At 45.3% G+C, this 19,786-nt stretch overlaps 1 protein-coding gene across 1 annotated transcript in view; it reads right to left on the reverse strand.

Annotated features, from left to right (window-relative positions):
* The window catches only part of LOC119977239 (claudin-10-like), a 91,595-nt gene that overhangs the window by 14,470 nt on the left and 57,339 nt on the right, over nt 1–19,786 (reverse strand). The window contains exons 2-3 of the mRNA XM_038817952.1: nt 5,176–5,337; nt 699–780 (exon numbers count right to left, since the gene is read on the reverse strand). Of these exons, the coding sequence (XP_038673880.1) occupies nt 699–780; nt 5,176–5,337 (244 nt within the window). The remainder of the gene's footprint in view (nt 1–698; nt 781–5,175; nt 5,338–19,786) is intronic.

Below are 19,786 nucleotides of genomic sequence, written 5' to 3' on the forward strand. Positions count from 1 at the left end.
GATTGCATTATGAATGCACGTTCCTTAGCCATCAAATCCTGGGGTGGAATTTGAACCCAGAGCTTATTAATAATGCACACTTAAAATGAGCCATAGTACAAGCTCACTTGGCCAGACAGCTGGTTTGTGACACAGAACAAGTCCAGCAGCTTTCTTTGAGATTTGTTAATTAAAAATGTTTGCATGGGAAATTGCATATTTCTTTATATTGTTAACTGAAATAATGCCCTGAAACAATTTTGTGGTAATATCTCAACCTCGATCACTTGAGGTGGTGATCCTCAGGTATAATCACCACCAGTCAGCTCTACCCCTCAAAGGAGAAAGCAGCCTCTGGCCGCCTGGGACAATAGTGACTTTGCCTGGCACAAATTACAAAATTTGCCATTATTTAGGACCAATGGTATACCTCTGTCCATTGCAATTGACAAATTATATATTACCACATCAAATTAAGGAAACAAAATTGTTTCAGTGCATTATTTAATTTAACAATATACAGAAATATGCAACTTTCAATGCAAACGTTTTTAATTAATAAATCTCAAAGAATGCTGTTGCGAGGACTGTACTGCAGTACTAATAGATTTCCTTGATAGAGTACTTTGGAGATGACAATTTCAGCTTCATTAGATGTCACCTGTCATTAGATTTAATAGCTTAGTCGAAAATTAAGCTGGACTATAATGCAAACTTACTTTTGTTCTACAATCATGGGATCATAGAATTCTGCAGTAATTCGATTTGCATACCAAGAAAAAGCAATTACAGATGCCAATCCTGTAGGGAATAGATTTGCATTAGTCCAAGAAGAATAACTAATTGCAGAACTAATCACCGGCGGAACAAGACAGAGAATTTCACCCAATAAAACAATGTTTCCCTTGGAGAGCAGATGTTCTCACATTTGGCTAACAGCCAAGCATACATAATGAGGCTTGGCTGAGAGCCCATACGTATATTACCCTTGTTGAAACAGCTGTTCCCCAGAGGAAATGTCATTTGATTGACAGTTCAGGCTCTCTGGCCTCCACTGTGAATTTTACAATGTTTGTTTACATAGGTTAAGTGGTTTCAAGGGTTTGTGATTTTGATATTTACATGGGCCTGGATGATTGAAACTTGCATTAGCTTGTGCAGACTTTTTTAAAATAGGAGAAAGTTACAAATGAATTACTTTTTTTTCAAAGTCATGCTACAGTTGTATTCAAGTATAAAAACTAGTAAGTCATGGGACAGTTATATAGAACCTTGGTAAGGCCATACTTGAAATATTGCGCACAATTCTGGTCGCCACACCAGCAGAAGGATGTTCAGGCTTTGGAGAGGGTGCAGAGGAAATTGACCAGGATGTTGCCTGGTCTGGAGGGTTTTAGTTATTCAGAGAGGCTGAATAGACTCGCACTGTTTTCATTAGAAAGACAGAGGTTGAGGTGTGCCTCATAGAGGTCTACAAGATTATGAGGGGCATGGATAGAGTGAATGCACAGCACTCTTTCCCAGGGTGGAGAGGTCAGTCATTAGGGGGCATAGTCTGTTGGGCTAGGTTTAGAAGAGATGTGCGAGGCAGGATTTTTACACAGAGGTTGGTGAGTGCCTGGAATGCACTTCCAAGGGAGGTTGTGGAAACAGATACATTAACTGCATTCAAAAGACATCTCGACAAATAGATGGGGAAGATGAGTATAGAGGGATATGGCACTAGGAAGATCTGAGGGTTTCGGCCAAGGGTTGTATCATGACCAGTACAGGCTTGGAGGGCCACCGGGCCTGTTCCTGTGCTGTATTGTTCTTTGTTCTTTGTTCGTGCACAGTGAATCAATAGACATGGACTGCCATAGTTTGTCAAAGAATGAATGAGGGTCCATACGGGGTTGGTGGAAGGCAAAGCTTGGCATAGTAGACATGTCGGGCCATAGGGGTTGGTGGAAGGGCAGACCTAGATGGAGGCATAGAAAGGACCTTTTGAACTTGCTTTCTAAAAGGTCCCCTTATGCAGACACATGTCCATGACCTCTCTAAGAGACCGTAAACCACAACTCTGTAAAAACCTGGCCCAACTCCATGAATACTACAGAGGAATAGGACATGCCTCTCTCTGCAATGGAATTGATTGGGAGTGCCAGAAATGGGCTTTTGACAGGAGCCAGCCAACCCACCCTTTAAAGGTACTCCTGGAAATCAGACAACCCAGGAATAAGTTGGGAATCTCAGAATCGGAACCCACCTACATAGCAAATGTGACACCACTGTTTAAAAAAGGAGGTAGGCAGAGAGCAGGAAATTATATGCCAGTGAGCTTAACTTCGGTAGTAGGGAAGATGCTGGAATCTATCATCAAGGAAGAAATAGCGAGGCATCTGGATAGAAATTGTCCCATTGGGCAGACGCAGCATGGGTTCATAAAGGGCAGGTCGTGCCTAACTAATTTAGTGGAATTTCTTGAGGACATTACCAGTGCAGTAGATAACGGGGAGCCAATGGATGTGGTATATCTGGATTTCCAGAAAGCCTTTGACAAGGTGCCACACAAAAGGTTGTTGCATAAGATAAAGATGCATGGCATTAAGGGTAAAGTAGTAGCATGGATAGAGGATTGGTTAATTAATAGAAAGCAAAGAGTGGGGATTAATGGGTGTTTCTCTGGTTGGCAATCAGTAGCTAGTGGTGTCCCTCAGGAATCAGTGTTGGGCCCACAATTGTTCACAATTTACATAGATGATTTGGAGTTGGGGACCAAGGGCAATGTGTCCAAGTTTGCAGATGACACTAAGATGAGTGGTAAAGCAAAAAGTGCAGAGGATACTGGAAGATTGCGGAGGGATTTGGATAGGTTAAGTGAATGGGCTAGGGTCTGCCAGATGGATTACAATGTTGACAAATGTGAGGTTATCCATTTTGGTAGGAATAACAGCAAACGGGATTATTATTTAAACGATAAAATATTAAAGCATGCCGCTGTGCAGAGAGACCTGGGTGTGCTAGTGCATGAGCCACAGAAAGTTGGTTTACAGGTGCAACAGGTGATTGAGAAGGCAAATGGAATTTTGTCCTTCATTGCTAGAGGGATGGAGTTTAAGACTAGGGAGGTTATGTTGCAATTGTATAGGTGTTAGTGAGGCCACACCTGGGGTATTGTGTCCAGTTTTGGTCTCCTTACTTGAGAAAGGCCGTACTGGCACTGGATGGTGTGCAGAGGAGATTCACTAGGTTAATCCCAGAGCTGAAGGGGTTGGACTATGAGGAGCGGTTGAGTAGACTGGGACTGTACTCGTTGGAATTTAGAAGGATGAGGGGGGATCTTATAGAAACATTTAAAATTATGAAGGGAATAGATAGGATAGATGCGGGCAGGTTGTTTCCACTGGCAGGTGACAGCAGAACTAGGGGACATAGCCTCAAAATAAGGGGAAGTAGATTTAGGACTGAGTTTAGGAGGAACTTCTTCACCCAAAGGGTTGTGAATCTATGGAATTCCTTGCCCAGTGAAGCAGTTGAGGCTCCTTCATTAAATGTTTTTAAGGTAAAGATAGATAGTTTTTTGAAGAATAAAGGGATTAAGGGTTATGGTGTTCGGGCCGGAAAGTGGAGCTGAGTCCACAAAAGATCAGCCATGATCTCATTGAATGGCGGAGCAGGCTCGAGGGACCAGATGGCCTACTCCTGCTCCTAGTTCTTATGTTCTTATGTTCTTAAAGGGCTTCTGAGTCAACCTGACTCAGTGAAAATCCAGGACATAACCAGGTTATCTCTCCACAGATGCTGCCAAATCTTCCAGCATTTCCTGTTTTTATGTTAGTAATCAAGAGGTCTGGATGAAGAATCCAGAAAATGTGACTTCAAATTACATGATAGAAGTTTGAGGATTTGTATTCTGTTCAAAAAAATCAGTAAAAATTAAAAATAACCGCAACATTCTTAGATTGTCTTAAATACCCATCTCCCCTTCTCCCTATTTTTGTAACTTCCATCAGTCCCACAACCCATTGAGGCCTCTGCACTCCTCCAAATTTGCCCTCCTGCACATCACCTATTTTAATTACTTGCCGACTGATAACTGTGCTCTGAGCTGCTTGTGCCCTCTGAACTTCCCTTCCTAGCTTCTTTACCTCTTTATCACCCTTGCTTCTCTTTTAAGAGTCTGCTTAAAACCTACCTCCAAGCTTTTGGTAACCTGTCCAAATACCTCCTCATCTACATAGAACATAGAACATAGAACATAGAACAGTACAGCACAGAACAGGCCCTTCGGCCCTCGATTTTGTGCCGAGCAATGATCACCCTACTTAAACCCACGTAACCCGTATACCCGTAACCCAACAATCCCCCCATTAACCTTACACTACGGGCAATTTAGCATGGCCAATCCACCTAACCCGCATATCTTTGGACTGTGGGAGGAAACCGGAGCACCCGGAGGAAACCCACGCACACACGGGGAGGACGTGCAGACTCCACACAGACAGTGACCCAGCCGGGAATCGAACCTGGGACCCTGGAGCTGTGAAGCATTGATGCTAACCACCATGCTACCGTGAGGCATATCTAGTTCTATATCATATTTCTTTGACAGCACTCCCATGAAGTGCCTTGGAACTTTTTGATTCATTAGATTTATGCTATTGTTGTGAATGTTCTTGGGAAAAGACTCGCTGCCTATATTTGATCAGGTCCATATGTAACTGCACTGCCATGCTGTTCAGTTGTTTCAAACCCACTGCAAATACTGCAGTTGTCCAAGAAACCTGCCTTCCACCATCTTTCCAAAGGCATCTCAGGATAGACAATAAAACCCACCTTCTGAGAATTAATTTTTAAAATGTAGTTTAATAGTTCATAATATTCTTATTAGTTCTGCAGAAGATCAGGATGTGGACATGCCAGCGTTGGACTGGGGTGGGCACAGTAAGAAGTCTTACAACACTAGGTTAAAGTCCAACAGATTTGTTCGGAGTCACTAGCTTTTGGTGTGTCGCTCCTTCAACACCTGAGGAAAGACTTCTTACTCTGCACAAGATTGACAGCCGAGTATTGGCCTTATTTTCTAAGTCGTGAATAACCTGACTTGTTATCTCTTGAATGAGTTGCATGTTATAATTGAATCCGGAGTAAAACACACGTTGAAAACCAGCTGAGGATTGGATACAACCTTTCCATACTTGTGATCAGTCTTACCAGAAAAAATGAATAACATTCCTGCGCAAACAGTAATTTTTCCTTTAATTCTATCTGAGCCTCCAACTTTTGTGCACTTCATCCCCACCAGTGAAAATATGAAACCAAAAAATCCCAGACAAACGGCAGCAATCATGAGACCTCTGCAGACCTGTATATAAGCTGAACGAAAAAGAAACCAAACATTAGCAAATTTCAAAGGTTCAGAAAGATATTAGATTATTTGGTATTTCTTGCATTATAAATTAGGATTTAAAACAAATTGCTGATGTGAAACATTTTTTCTGTCAAATACAATGGCCAGTCAGATTTGTTTTTAGCTCTACTGCCCAAAGACACCAGATGGGCTAAATACAGTCAGAGAGAAGAAACAGCAACTGCCAAAAGTAAACTTGGATTTTAAAGGATGGAAGGCTAGGTGAAGGAAAGCGTCCCATTCTTTTGAGTTAGAATACGATATTGATCTGCATTATATATATATTTTTTGAATATTTTTATTCTCCTCCTTTTTCACATTTTCCCCCAAATTTACACCCAACAATAAACAGCAATCAGTAATGAATGCAATGTCAATCCCCATATCAATAACATCGATCCCCTCCTCCCACCAAACCCCCAAACATTAGCCCGCATGTTCACATAAACAAATGACAAAAAGGAATCAGGAATCACCCAGAGTCACTGTTATGGGCCAGGGTTTAGAGAACCCCAAAGTGTATCATGGAGTTCACCTGACCCACAACTTTGAATAGATTGTGGGATGGGGAGCACACGGCCCACTCCACAGGTGTGGTACAGCAGAAATTGAAAAGGATTTTTTAAAGCAAAACAATGTTTACAATGTACAATGTATACAACATGGTTTCAGCCCCCATAGTTAGCGGGGGGAGCTCATACTCCTCGAGCCACAAGGGGAAAGCAATCAACCCAGCCCCGTGTGTTCCATGCAGGTTATTACAATACTTATAAAATATCTTGGTATTTTCCCTCCTTTTACCTCGCAGTGCTTTCTCATATCCCCTCTTCGCTCTCCTAATTGCTTTCTTAAGCTCCATCCTGCACTTGCTGTACTCCCTCCGCTAGTTTGTTCCTCTTGTAGTTGCTGAAAGCCTCTCTTCTCATCGAATCCTGAATATCTCTGGTTATCCCTGGTTCTCTGGGCTTGTTACTACTTCCTATTACCCGAGAGGGAACATGTTGGGCCTGTACCTTCCCCATTTCCTTTTTGAACACCCCCGAGATACGTCTGTGTCAAATTGATGAGCACCTATTTTGTTTTTAAGGACCAAACTGCGACTTTCAACAACCTGCATTATTTATCTACAATAGACCCACAAATTATGGACTCTCAGTATTGCCAAATGGGATAAAAGCAAATTACTGTGGATATACAGATCTGAAACCAAAACAGAAAATGAAACGAAAATGAAAATTGCTTATTGTCACAAGTAGGCTTCAAATGAAGTTACTGTGAAAAGCCCCTGCTGAAAATGCTGGACAATCTCAGGCCTGACAGAATCTGTGCAGAGAGAGTAAAGCTAACGTTTTGAGTCTGGATGACTCTTTGTCAAAGTGACATCCAAAGTTGAAAAGGTGGCTTCTAAAAGGGTGGGGACAGTCAAAACTCTTGAGAGTATAAAGAAAGTAGGAAAGTACTGAAGCGAGAAATTAGGAGGACGAGAGGGGTCACGAAATGTCTTTGGCAAGTAGGATTAAGGTGAATCCCAAAGCTTTTTATTAATATGTAAAAAGCAAGAGGATGCCCAGGGAAAGGATTGGACCACTTAAGAACAGTGGGGGGAATCTATGTGCTGAGCCAGAGGAAATGGGCGAGGTACTAAATGAGTAGTTTGTATCAGTGTTCACCCACGAAAAGGACTTTGTGGAAGATGATTCTTGGGGAAGGTCTGTGGACAGTCTGGACCATGTTAACATCGAAAAGGAGGAGGTATTGGGTCTTTTAAAAGATATTAAGGTAGATAAATCTCCAGAGCCGGATGGGATCTATCACAGAATACAGAGGGAAACAAGGAATGAAATTGTTGGGGCCTTAATTGACACCTTTGTACCCTCATTTGCTGCTGGTGAGATCCCAGAGGACTGGAGAATAGCTAATGTGGTACCGCTATTTAAGAAAGGTAGCAGGGATAATCCTGGAAACTATAGGCCGGTGAGCCTCATGTCAGTAGTCGGTAAATTATTGGAGAGAATTCTCAGGGACAGGATTTATACCGATTTGGAAATGAATAGACAGCATGATTTTGTGAAGGGGAGATCGTGCCTCACTAACTTGATTGAGTTTTTTAGGAGGTGACAAAGATGATTGATATGGGGAGGGCGGTCGATATCTTTTACATGGACTTCAGTAAAGGCTTTGATAAGGTGCCTCATGGCAGACTAGTACAAAAGGTGAAGTCACATGGGATCAGAGGTGAGGTGGTAAGATGGATACAGAACTGGCTCGGTCACAGAAGGCAGAGGGTAGCAGTAGAAGGGTGTTTTTTGAATGGAGGGTTGTGACTAGTGATGTTCTACAGGGATCTGTGCTGGGGCCTCTATTGTTTGTAGTGTACATAAACGATTTGGAGGAAAATGTAGATGGTCTGATTAGTTCGCGGATGGCACCAAGGTTGGTGGAGTGGCAATGGTGTTGAGGATTGAAGAAGATACAGCAGGACACAGAGAGGTTGGAGACTTCGGCAGAGACATGACAAATGGAGTTTAATCCGGACAAATGTGAGGTAATGCATTTTGGTAGGTCTAACATAGAGGGGAAATATACCGTAAATGGTAAAACACTTAGAAATATAGATAGCCAGAGAGATCTGGGTGTGCATGTCCACAGATCTTTGAAGGTGGCAATACAAGTGGACATGGTAGTCAAGAAAGCATATGGAATGCTTGCCTTCATTGGACGGGGCATAAAGTATAAAAATTGGCAAGCCATGCTATAGTTGTATGGAACCTTTGTAAGGCCGCACTTGGAACATTGTGCACAATTCTGGTCGCCACACTACCAGAAAGATGTGGAGGCTTTGGAAAGGGTGTAGTGGAGGTTTATGTTGCCTGGTCTAGAGGGTGTTTGCTATGTGGAGAGGCTGAATAGACTCGGACTGTTTTCATTTGAAAGACGGAGGTTGAAGGGTGACCTAATAGAAGTCTACAAGATTATGAGGAGCGTGGATAGAGTGGATGAGCAGGAATTCTTTCGCAGGGTGGAGAGGTCAGTCACCAGGGTACATAGGTATAAGGTCCGTGGGGCAAAGTTTAGAGGAGATGTGCAAGGCAGGTTTTTTTACACAGAGGGTGGTGAGTGCCTGGAACGCTTTGCCAGGGAAGGTTGTGGAAAAGGCATTGTGACAAACACATGGATAGGATGGGGTAGAGCGTTACAGCACAAGGAAATGCTGAGGGTTTTTGGCAAAGGTTGGTAACATGACCGGTCCAGGCTTGGAGGGCCGAAGGGCCTGTTCCTGCGCTATATTGTTCTTTGTTCTCTCGCAACAGATGCTGTCAGACGTGCTGAGATTGTCCAGCATTTTCTGTTTTGGTTCCTGTCATGTGAGAGTACCTTTAAGAAATAGGTGTTTAGGAAATTTACCTTTTAAGAAATGGATGTTTATCAGTGATGTCAGTGTGGGTGGAGCTGGGCTGTCTGTCAGCTTTTTACTTTCGTTTTAGGCTCTTTGCTGCAGGGTGTGTTTTAGTTTCATTTTCAGAGCTAGATAGCCGCAGTCACAGCCAGAAGGGGTCTCTCTCTCTCTATAATCTAAAGACTGTAAATCGATTCTTTGGTGATTGAAAACTAATAACTGCTCCCAGTAGTGACTTTAACCTGCTGTGTGTGGTGATATGCATCACTGTAAATACACAAGGGGTTAATGTGAATACACTACGACCAAGTAAACACTAGAGGGAACACTAGAGACGTCATGACATGCAGACAAACAGCTAATGAACACTTAGAATAGGACACAACCAATGAGCAGTCAAGACACCCAGAGGTGGCATTACCACAAGGGGGCACTAAACAACCCATTTAAAAGAACAAGGCACACATGTTCTGCCTCCACAGGCGACACTTAGAGAGTAGGACAGGGGCAGATCAGAAGCATCACACCGACCACGTGGCTGAGAGCAGACTGGTTAGTTAGACTGAGTTACTATGGCAAGATTAGCAGGAGAGTGCAACTCATAGAGAACTGTGCTAATGGTTCAATAAATCACATTGAACTTACTTCAAAGTCTGGAGTATCTTTTGGTCAAAGCTGCATTGGGTTGCAGCCTGTGTTATCCCAGAGTACATAACACAACATGGTACCAGTTGTGCCTGTTGAATCTATATAGTTGAACTCAGCATGATCCGTGACTACCAGCAACAGCACCCAGGCAAGATGATCGAGATTCCAGTTCCTCAGAAGCTCGGATACCATGGCAATCTCAGTGCCAGCTGGCATGCATTCAAGCAGAGATTTGAGATTTACACGGTAGCATCTGACCTAGATGGCGGGGCCAATGCTGAGAAGATAGATCTTCTACTCAAATTGCAGGTGAAAGTGCAACAGAAATCTTCAACTCTTTCAAGTACTCCAAAGGGCAGGACAAGTGAGACTTCCAGACAGTCCTGGACAAGTTTGAAAACTACTGCGAGGTGAACACAACATAAATTGGTAAAACTTGTGCCTATACTTACCACGAGGCAAAGGTAGGCTTGCAACCAAAGCAAACGGCAATTTTGATTGGCAGCCACCTTGAGCAAGGAGCCGCACATGTGCAGTTCCCGAGAAGACGCGATCCGGCAAACCAGTGTTTTGCGCACGCGCGATGTGCAGTTCCGAAAAACGCACGCAGTAAAGGAAAGTCCGTTTGCGCATACGCTAGACGACAACGGCAGCGAAATCCGTCCAGGAGAAGCAAGTGACAGCACCAGCACCAGACCCATTCGAGTATTGCCCCCTGTAATTATTTCTCCGGCAACCAAATGTACCTCCCCAGTCTCAACCCCCCCCCCTAAGCAGATGCCTACTTATGTGTTGTAAATAATATTGCCAATTGTACAGAGTTGCTGCTGTTGAGCTGGTACATAATACTTACCAATTATTTTATTTTATTTTTTATTTCTTTTTCATTATTATTTTTTTTTTGTTATATTTGTGTGTGCCCTTCTCTTCTATCTCTCTCTATATATATATATATATATATCTTATTCTGTGTCCATAACGGTAAATATACTTTGTTCAAAAACCCAATAAAAAACATTTATCTAAAAAAAAAAATGACCTCGTACGAACGGGATATGGCGCTCGACTCATCGATCAACAGTCCCAATGCGCCACAGCAAAACACCGCACCGACCTCCTCAGAAGACAAAAACGGGACAGAAACGACAGAGTATCCTTCACCGTCCTGTACTTCCCCGGAGCAGAGAAACTGCAACATCTTCTTTGCAGCCTTCAACACATCATCGATGAAGATGAACATCTTGCCAATGTCATCCCCATACCCCCACTGCTTGCCTTCAAACAACCGCGCAACCTCAAACAGACTTCAGAATAGCAACCAACCCTGCCATGGCAATCTCTGCAAGATGTGCCAGATCATCGACATGGGCACCACCATCACACATGAGAACACCACCCACCAGGTACGTGGTACATACTCGTGAAAATCGGCCAATGTTGTCTACCTCATACACTACAGGAAAGGATGTCCCGAAGCATGGTACATTGGCGACACCATGCAGATGCTGCAACCAGATGAATGGACATCGCGCGACAATCACCAGGCAGGAATGTTCACCAGTCGGGGAACACTTCAGCAGACAAGGGCATTCGGCCTCTGATCTTTGGTTAAGCGTTCTCCAAGGCGGCCTTCAGGACGCACAACAATGCAGAATCGCCGAGCAGAAACTTTTAGCCAAGTTCCGGACACATGAGTACAGCCTCAAGCGGGACCTTGGATTCATATCGCATTACATTCACCCCCTGGTCTGGGCTTGCGAAATCCCACCAACTGTCCTGGCTTGAGACAATTCACACCTCTTTAACCTGTGATTATCCCACTCTCCAGTTGCTCTGTCTGGACCTGTAAAGACATAATTACCTGCAAAAACTTGCATTCAAAGTGTCGTCTTGCATCTTTTACTTTGTCTATATATATATGATTCTGGAACGGACCTCTTCATTCACCTGAGGAAGGAGCTGTGCTCCGAAAGCTAGTGATTCGAAATAAACCTGTTGGACTTTAACCTGGTGTTGTAAGACTTCTTACTGTTTCTTTGGAGCAAGAAGGCTGAGAGGGGACCTGATTGAGGTGTATAAGATGAAGAGGGACATGGACAGGGTGGATAGAAAGCAGCCGTTTCCCTCCGTTGAAGGGGTATCATTTTAAGGTGATTAAGAGGGTATTTGAGGAAATATAATTTCAGGAAATGCACTGCCTGGGAGGGTAGTTGAGGCAGGAAATCTCGCAATCTTTAAAAAGTACTTGGATGGGAACATGAATTGTCATAACATTCAAGGCTAAAGGCCAAGTGCTGGGAAGTGGGATTAGTGCAGATTTAGAGTAATGTTTCTTTTTGTTGGCCTAGGCTTAGAACATAGAACAGTACAGCACAGAACAGGCCCTTCGGCCCTCAATGTTGTGCCGAACAATGATCACCCCACTTAAACCCACGTAACCCGTATCCCAACAATCCCCCCATTAACCTTACACTATGGGCAATTTAGCATGGCCAATCCACCTAACCCGCACATCTTTGGACTGTGGGAGGAAACCGGAGCACCCGGAGGAAACCCACGCGCACACGGGGAGGATGTGCAGACTCCACACAGACAGTGACCCAGCCGGGAATCGAACCTGGGACCCTGGAGCTGTGAAGCATTGATGCTAACCACCATGCTACCGTGAGGCTTAGTGAGCCAAAAGGCCTCCTCAGTGCTGTGTGTTTCTATGATTCTAAGATGCACTGCAACAATTTACCAAGGCTTCATTGGCAGCATCTTCCAAAGCTGCAATCTCAACCAATATGGAGAGATGGTGGCTGTTTTGTTATGCTCTTGACATAGCATAAGCTGCTTCCTTGATGTGCACTCTGACAAAAGGTTCAGCCTTGGAGATACCTTTAACACATTTATTAAACTGTTAACATTTCTCCTACTTGGATTCGACTCTCCTGTTAATCCTGCTATAGCTACTCAGAATATCTAACCAGTCTGCTACAATCCATGTGGTGGGTGTGATGTGGTTCAATCAACCCTGTGTACTCACTAAGTGTCTCCACTGGAAAGAGGAAGATCATGTGTGCTGTGTCCTTATATATGGGTGGGTGTAATGCCCTCCTGTGGTAGTGTCACCTCTGTGTGTATCGTGAATGCCCATTGGTCGTGTCCTATCTTATTGACCTATTGGTTGACTGTCTGTGTGTCGTGTCTCTGGTGCTCCCTCTAGTGTCTATCTAGTCTACGTGTATTTACATTAACCACTTGTGTATTTACAGTGATGCATATCACCACAGTGGCATAGTGGTAATATCACTGATCTAGGAAGGCAGAATGTTCAGCTGTACAGCCACAAGCTTCATGTTGAATCTCACGGCAGGCAGGACATCAGCCCCTCTGTTGTCATGTCCAGGTGCCGGATTTAAAAGACGCCTGTACAGCATTCAGTCACTTTACCAGGATCTTCAAAGACTGTGAAAAGGCAGCAAGCCCTTGGTTCAGCGATGCCTCCCTGGATGTGCTCCTTCAGGCCATTGAGGAAAGGCAGGATTTTCCAATGGATGTTTGCAGGAGGCCCTCCCGCCTGAGCATAGTCGCTTGGAAGGAGGTGGTCAGAGTAGTCGGCGCCTGTGCATGCCAATGGCGACCACCCTGCAGTTCAGGAAACGTGTCAATGATCTCACACTCATAGGGTAAGTGAACCTTGTACTCACTCCAAATTCACAACAGCCCTGAATTCCTGGTATTCTGTCATGGGACATGGGTATTGCTGGCTAAGCCTGCATTTTTATTTTCCACCCCTAGTTGCTCTTGAAAAGACCCTTTGATGCTGCAGCTAGATCAGCAATAATAATAATAATTGCTTATTGTCACAAGTAGGCTTCAATGAAGTTACTGTGTAAAGCCCCTAGTCGCCACATTCCGACGCCTGTTCGGGGAGGCTGGTACGGGAATTGAACTCATGCTGCTGGCATTGTTCTGCATTACAAGCCAGCAGTTTAGCCCACTGTGCTAAACCAGCCCCAGGTAAAGGGAGGGCAGGCTTCCTTTCTAGCCAGAATTGAACCAGCGACTTAAGGATGTCAGTTTTAATCATCTATAGTCGTCCGCTCTACCAGCTGAGCTATCGAAGGAGAGGCCAATAAGAAAGGACTTGGAAATAAATAGTTTCATCTGTACCTTATCAACTTTAATTCAGAAAGCCTATCCAATATGTTTACCTTATCAGTTTTAAATCCTTCAAATGTTTGAACTACCTCCTCTTCAAGCCTGTCTTGGGCAGCACCTTCTTCCTTGGTAAATACAGTTGCAAATGATAATTTAGTGTCTCAGCAATAATCCCTGCCTCCATGTGGAAATCTCCGTTTTGGTCCCCAATTGGCCCAATCCCTCCTTCTTACCATCCTTTTGCTATTTGTGTGCCCATAAAAGACTTTGGGATTATCTTTTATGCTGCAGCCAATCTCTTTTAATGCAGTCGCTTTTGTTCCTTTCTCACCTCCCACTGAACCTTGTCGTTCAGCCTGGTTCTTCGTTTTAAATATTTCAATGAGGCAAAACGCTCCGGCAGGATTCTCCCAGCACCCGGGATCTAACGGCTGCGCCTCAGAGACCTCACCAGGGCACCATTTAATACTGGGTTCCACAAACATGAACCAGTCGCAATGGCACCTTGGGGGGGGGGGGGGGGGGGGGGGGGGGTCCTCCCAGGCCATTAGAGACCCCCGGGTGGTTGGGGACAGGGCAGGGTGCCACACTGGCATTTCATCTGGCATCTCGGCACCTTGGCACTGCCAGGCTGGCAGGGGAATTCCAGGATACCAGGGTGGCAGTGCCAGGATGCTCGGGTACCAGGTTGACACTTCCAGGGATTGAGTCTGGGGAGGGGCCTTACCAGGTAGAGGGGGCATGAGGAGGTGTTCTGGGGAGCTTCCCCAAGCTTGTGGGGATGGTCGAAAATGGTGGGGGGGTGCTGAAAGGGGGGGGGGGGGGGGGGGGCGAGAATTGGGAAAGTCCCAATCTGCGAGGGGCCTTTCCTGCTGGGCTTGCCAGCAAGAAATGACTCAAGTGTGACCTTGGCAGAGAGAAACTCCCGAGGTCAAAAAAACCCAGCAAAGTGCCGTTGAATAGAACGGTATTTCTCGATGACGCAGCCACCGAGAAACACCCCACTAATCGCACGCAAAACCGGACATCGATTTATCTGTTGAATCGCGCCCTGTGTGTTGTTTTAGTTCAGTACTTTATCTTCATGTAGCAGAAGGATAAGCTGTTGAACTCCTGTGGGCTACTTAGGGAATATGTTTCTTCCATTACAAGTTGGAAAGACTAAAAGCTGAATTTGATAGCACATGTTCAACTTGATATGCTTTGCCAGTGTTGACTTCTGTAGTTAAATCAGGCCAGATGATATATTCCGATTTATACTTGGGGACACCGTAGACTAAAAGAAATGATGCATTTACAGCCATCCTTGAAGAATGAAGTCATTGTTACTGGATAAATGCATATTAGATACCCCTTGTAGAAAAAGAAAGGCACTTTTTGTGTGACAGCTGGTGCTTATTACCAGCAATATTGTCACTATTCAAGGGGGACATGCTTCTGTAGAAACTTAATCTTTCAGTTGAGCCAGACAATATCTTCAAACAATGATGTCAAGTCAACTAATGCTACAAGTGTTCACTTGATTCACTGAAGACAATCTCTTTCCTGCCAGGATAGAAAATGTAAGTAATGTTGGCTGTGTCCTGAGATTAACTAGAATTGTTCAGGACAGTAAATGGTTGCCAAAAGTGGCAAATCTACTTTACAAATGTAAAATTACTTTATTTAGCTTTTTGGAATACTTTAGATTGAAATAATTTTATATCAAACATGCATATCTGAGAGTATACAGCAATTCATCAACAACTGAACCTTTGAAACAGCACAAAGAAATGCATAGAAATATTGAGAATCTGTGAGACCATACCATTCAAACAGGCTTTGTCTCAGTTAAAAAGAAAGTAGTAATCAATTTATGTCTCATATAATAATAATAGGGTTGCATTCACCTCAGTAAGTTAATCATTTGGGAGATTGTTGATTCCTACACAAAAATATACACTGGATATGAGAAAGAGAAATCTGTGGGATGTGATTATATTGAAGCAACTATCATAACAGGATTGGCTAGCTTGCCATTCTATCATTCAAACTCTGTAATGTACATACAGCTTTGGGATATCTCCTGGACTGTGTTGAAGTCTTTTTCATCACTTCCGGAAGCGGCCATGTCCGATTAGGTCGCGCACGCGGCAGCTCCCGCCGAGATTGAAGTTTCGGGCCTTTAAACGGAGCAGCTACGGCACTTTGGCGGTGATTCCCGGCGTGGGAAAGGACGCAGAAGAGGTTCCCCCCACTGCCGCATGGAGGGAACCAGGAGCGGGGCCGTTAAAAGAGCGATTGCGGGGAAGCGAGCGGAGCGGGTCCGGGAGGACAAAATGGCGGCCGGTTCAGACCAAGCAGCGTGGGCCCAGTGGTCGAGAGAGCAGCAAGAGTTTTTGAGAAGCTGCTTCGCAGAGCTGAAGACGGAGATGCTGACCCCTATGAAGGCCTCCATGGAAAAGATGGTGGAGACTCAGAAGGTGCAGGAGAAGGCGATTAAAGAGGTGGAGAGGAAGGTATCTGATAATGAGGATGAGATCCTGGGCCCGGTGGTCAGAGTGGAGGCGCACGAGGCCCTACACAAGAGATGGCAGGAGACTGGATGACCTTGAGTATAGGTATGGGAGTCACAACCTGCAGATTCTGGGCCCCTCTGAAGGTGTGGAGGGTGCAGACATGAGCACGTATGTGACGACAATACCGGGGACGTTGATGGGCGCGGAGGCCTTCCCGCGCTCCATGGAACTCTCGATGAAGCCAAGGGCAAATGAACCACCAAGAGCGATGGTGATAAGGTTCCACCGCTTTACAGACAGGGAGCGTGTCTTGCGTTGGGCAAAGGAGAAGCGGAGCAGTAAGTGGGAGAACTGCGAGATTCGCATATATCAGGACTTGGGAGCTGAACTGGCTCAGAGGCGTGCAGGATTCAACCGGGCTAAGGCGGCCCTCCACAGCAAAGGGGTGAAGTTCGGGCTGCTGCATCCGGCGAGACTCTGGGTAACGTACAAGGACCGGCGCCATTACTTTGATACGCCGGACAAAGCATGGACATTTATTAAACATGAAAAGCTGGACTCGAACTAAGGGGCAGCTGCACGTGGGTGAAACACTCTGGTGGGGAGGTGTAACCGGTTGTTGACCTGATGTAAGATTGGTAGTAGAATTTAAGTTGTTCGCTTTTCTTTTTCTGGGTTTTTTTCTTTTTCTGTGTTTCTCTCAGGGGGCGGGTAACGTTGTCAAAATCGTTGTGTTTATCGTTGCACGGGAAGAATCAGGATGGCTCTTGCCCTCTTACCTTGTGGGGGAGGGGGGGTTGGGGGCTCAAAAGAGGAGACAATAGTAAGTTTGGAGATAGAGGCGGGAGTGGCATGGGTCAGCTGACTTACGGAAGCGGAATGGGGGGGGGGAAATCAGTGCTAAGCGGGTGCTTAGGATTGGGTAGTGTAGGGATTGGGGTGCTGGGGTGAGATGGGGCGTTGCTTTGCTGACTGAAGGGGAGCCAACTGTTGGGGATGGATGGAGAGTCGCATTGGGGGGCCTCCGGCGGGAGGGCTGGAGTGAGCGGGGGGCGCGGGCACGCGGCTGGCCGAAAAAGGGAGATGGCGAGTCGGTGGGGGGGGGGGGGGGGGGGGGTCAACCCCCCACCCAGGCTGATCACGTGGAATGTGAGGGGTCTGAACGGGATGTCAAGAGGGCCCGCGTGCTCCCGCATTGAATGGGATTAAAGGCGGACGTGGCCATGCTACAGGACACGCACTGAAAACTCACTGACCAAACAAGGTTAAGGAGGGGATGGGTGGGCCAGGTTTTCCATTTGGGGCTGGACTCAAAGACCAGAGGGGTCTTCTGAACATAGAACAATACAGCACAGAACAGGCCCTTCGGCCCTCGATGCTGTGCCGAGCTTTCTCCGAAACCAAGATCAAGCTATCCCATTCCCTGTCATTCTGGTGTGCTCCATGTGCCTATCCAATAACTCCTTGAAAGTTCCTAAAGTGTCCGACTCCACTATCACAGCAGGCAGTCCATTCCACACCCTATCTACTCACCGAGTAAAGAACCTACCTTGGACATCCCTCCTATATCTCCCACCCTGAACCTTATAGTTATGCTCCCTTGTAACAGCTACATCCACCCGAGGAATAGTCGCTGAACGTCCACTCTATCTATCCCCCTCACCATCTTATAAACCTATATTAAGTTGCCTCCCATCCTCCTCCACTCCAAAGAGAAACGCCCTAGCTCCCTCAACCTTTCCTCATCAGACCTATCCTGCAAACCAGACAGCATCCTGGCGAATCTCCTTTGCATCCTTTCCAATGCTTCCACATCCTTCCTATAATGAGGTGACCAGAACTGCACACAATATTCCAAATGTGGTCTCACCAGGGTCATGTATAGTTGCAGCACAACCCCGCAGCTCTTAAACTCAAGCCCCCATTAATAAACGCGAACACACTATAGGCCTTCTTCACGGCTCTATCCACTTGAGTGGCAACCTTCAGAGATCTGTGGACATGAACCCCAAGATCTCTCTGTTCCTCTTCATTGTTCAGAACCCTGCCGTTGACTCTGTAATCCACATTCAAATTTTTACGACCAAATTGAATCACCTCGCACTTATCAGGGTTAAACTCCATCTGCCATTTTTCGGCCCAGCTCTGCATCCTATCAATGTCTCTTTGCAGCCTACAACAGCCCTCCACCTCATCCACTACTCTACCAATCTTGGTGTCATCAGCAAATTTACTGACCCACCCTTCAGCCCCCTCCTCCAAGTCATTGATAAAAATCAAAAATAGCAGAGGACCCAGCACTGATCCCTGTGGTACACCGTTGGTAACTGGTCTCCAGTCTGAAAATTTCCCATCCACCACCACTCTCTGTCTTCTATGTGATAGCCAGTTACTTATCCAATTGGCCAAATTTCCCCCTATCTTACACCTCCTTACTTTCTTCATAAGCCGACCATGGGGAACCTTATCAAATGCCTTACTAAAATCCATGTGTACATCAACTGCTCTACCTTCATCTACAGACTTATTTACCTCCTCAAATAATTCAATCAAATTTGTGAGGCAAGACTTCCCCTTCACGAATCTGTGTTGACTATCCCGGATTAAGCTGCACCTTTCCAAATGGTCATAAATCCTATCCTTCAGGACCTTTTCCATTAACTTACCAACCACCGAAGTAAGACTAACTGGCCTATAATTACCAGAGTCATTCCTATTCCCTTTCTTGAACAGAGGAACAACATTCGTCACTCTCCAATCCTCTGGCACTATCCCCGTGGACAGTGAGGACCCAAAGATCAAAGCCAAAGGCTCTGCAATCTCATTCCTTGCCTCCCAAAGAATCCGTGGATTTATCCCATCTGGTCCAGGGGACTTGTCGACCCTAAGGTTTTTCAAAATTGCTAATACATCCTTCCTCAGAGCATCTACCTCCTCCAGCCTACCCGACTGTATCACACTCTCATCCTCAAAAACATGGCCCCGTCCTTGGTGAACACTGAAGAAAAGTATTCATTCAATGCCTCTCCTATTTCTTCTGACTCCATGCACAAGTTCCCACTACTGTCCTTGACCGGCCCTAACCTCACCCTGGTCATTCTTTTATTTCTCACATCAGAGTAAAAAACCTTGGGGTTTTCCTTCATCTGATCTGCCAAGGCCTTCTCATGCCCCCACCTAGCTCTCCTAAGCCCTTTTTTTTTAGCTCATTCCTTGCTACCTTGTAACCCTCAAGTGACCCAACTGAACCTTGTTTTCTCATCCTACCATACTCTTCCTTTTTCCTGTTGACAAGACATTCAACCTCTTTTGTGAACCATGGTTCCCTCACACGGCCATTTCCTCCCTGCCTCACAGGGACATACCTATCAAGGACACGCAGTATTTGTTCCTTGAACAAGATCCACTTTTCATTTGTGTCTTTCCTGACAGTTTCTGTTCTCATCTTATACTCCCTAATTCTTGCCTAATCACATAATTACCCCTCCCCCAATTATAAACCTTGCCCTGCCGTATGGCCCTGTTCCTCTCCATTACAATAGTGAAAGATACCGAATTGTGGTCACTATCTCCAAAGTGCTCTCCCACAAACAAATCTAACACTTGGCCCGGTTCATTACCCAGTACCAAATCTTGTCGGCCTATCCACATATTGTGTCAGGAAACCCCACTGCACACACTGTACAAAAACTGCCCCATCCGAACTGTTCGACCTATAGAGGTTCC

The sequence above is a fragment of the Scyliorhinus canicula genome, chromosome 14 (assembly GCF_902713615.1).
Source record: "Scyliorhinus canicula chromosome 14, sScyCan1.1, whole genome shotgun sequence".
Taxonomy (NCBI): domain Eukaryota; kingdom Metazoa; phylum Chordata; class Chondrichthyes; order Carcharhiniformes; family Scyliorhinidae; genus Scyliorhinus; species Scyliorhinus canicula.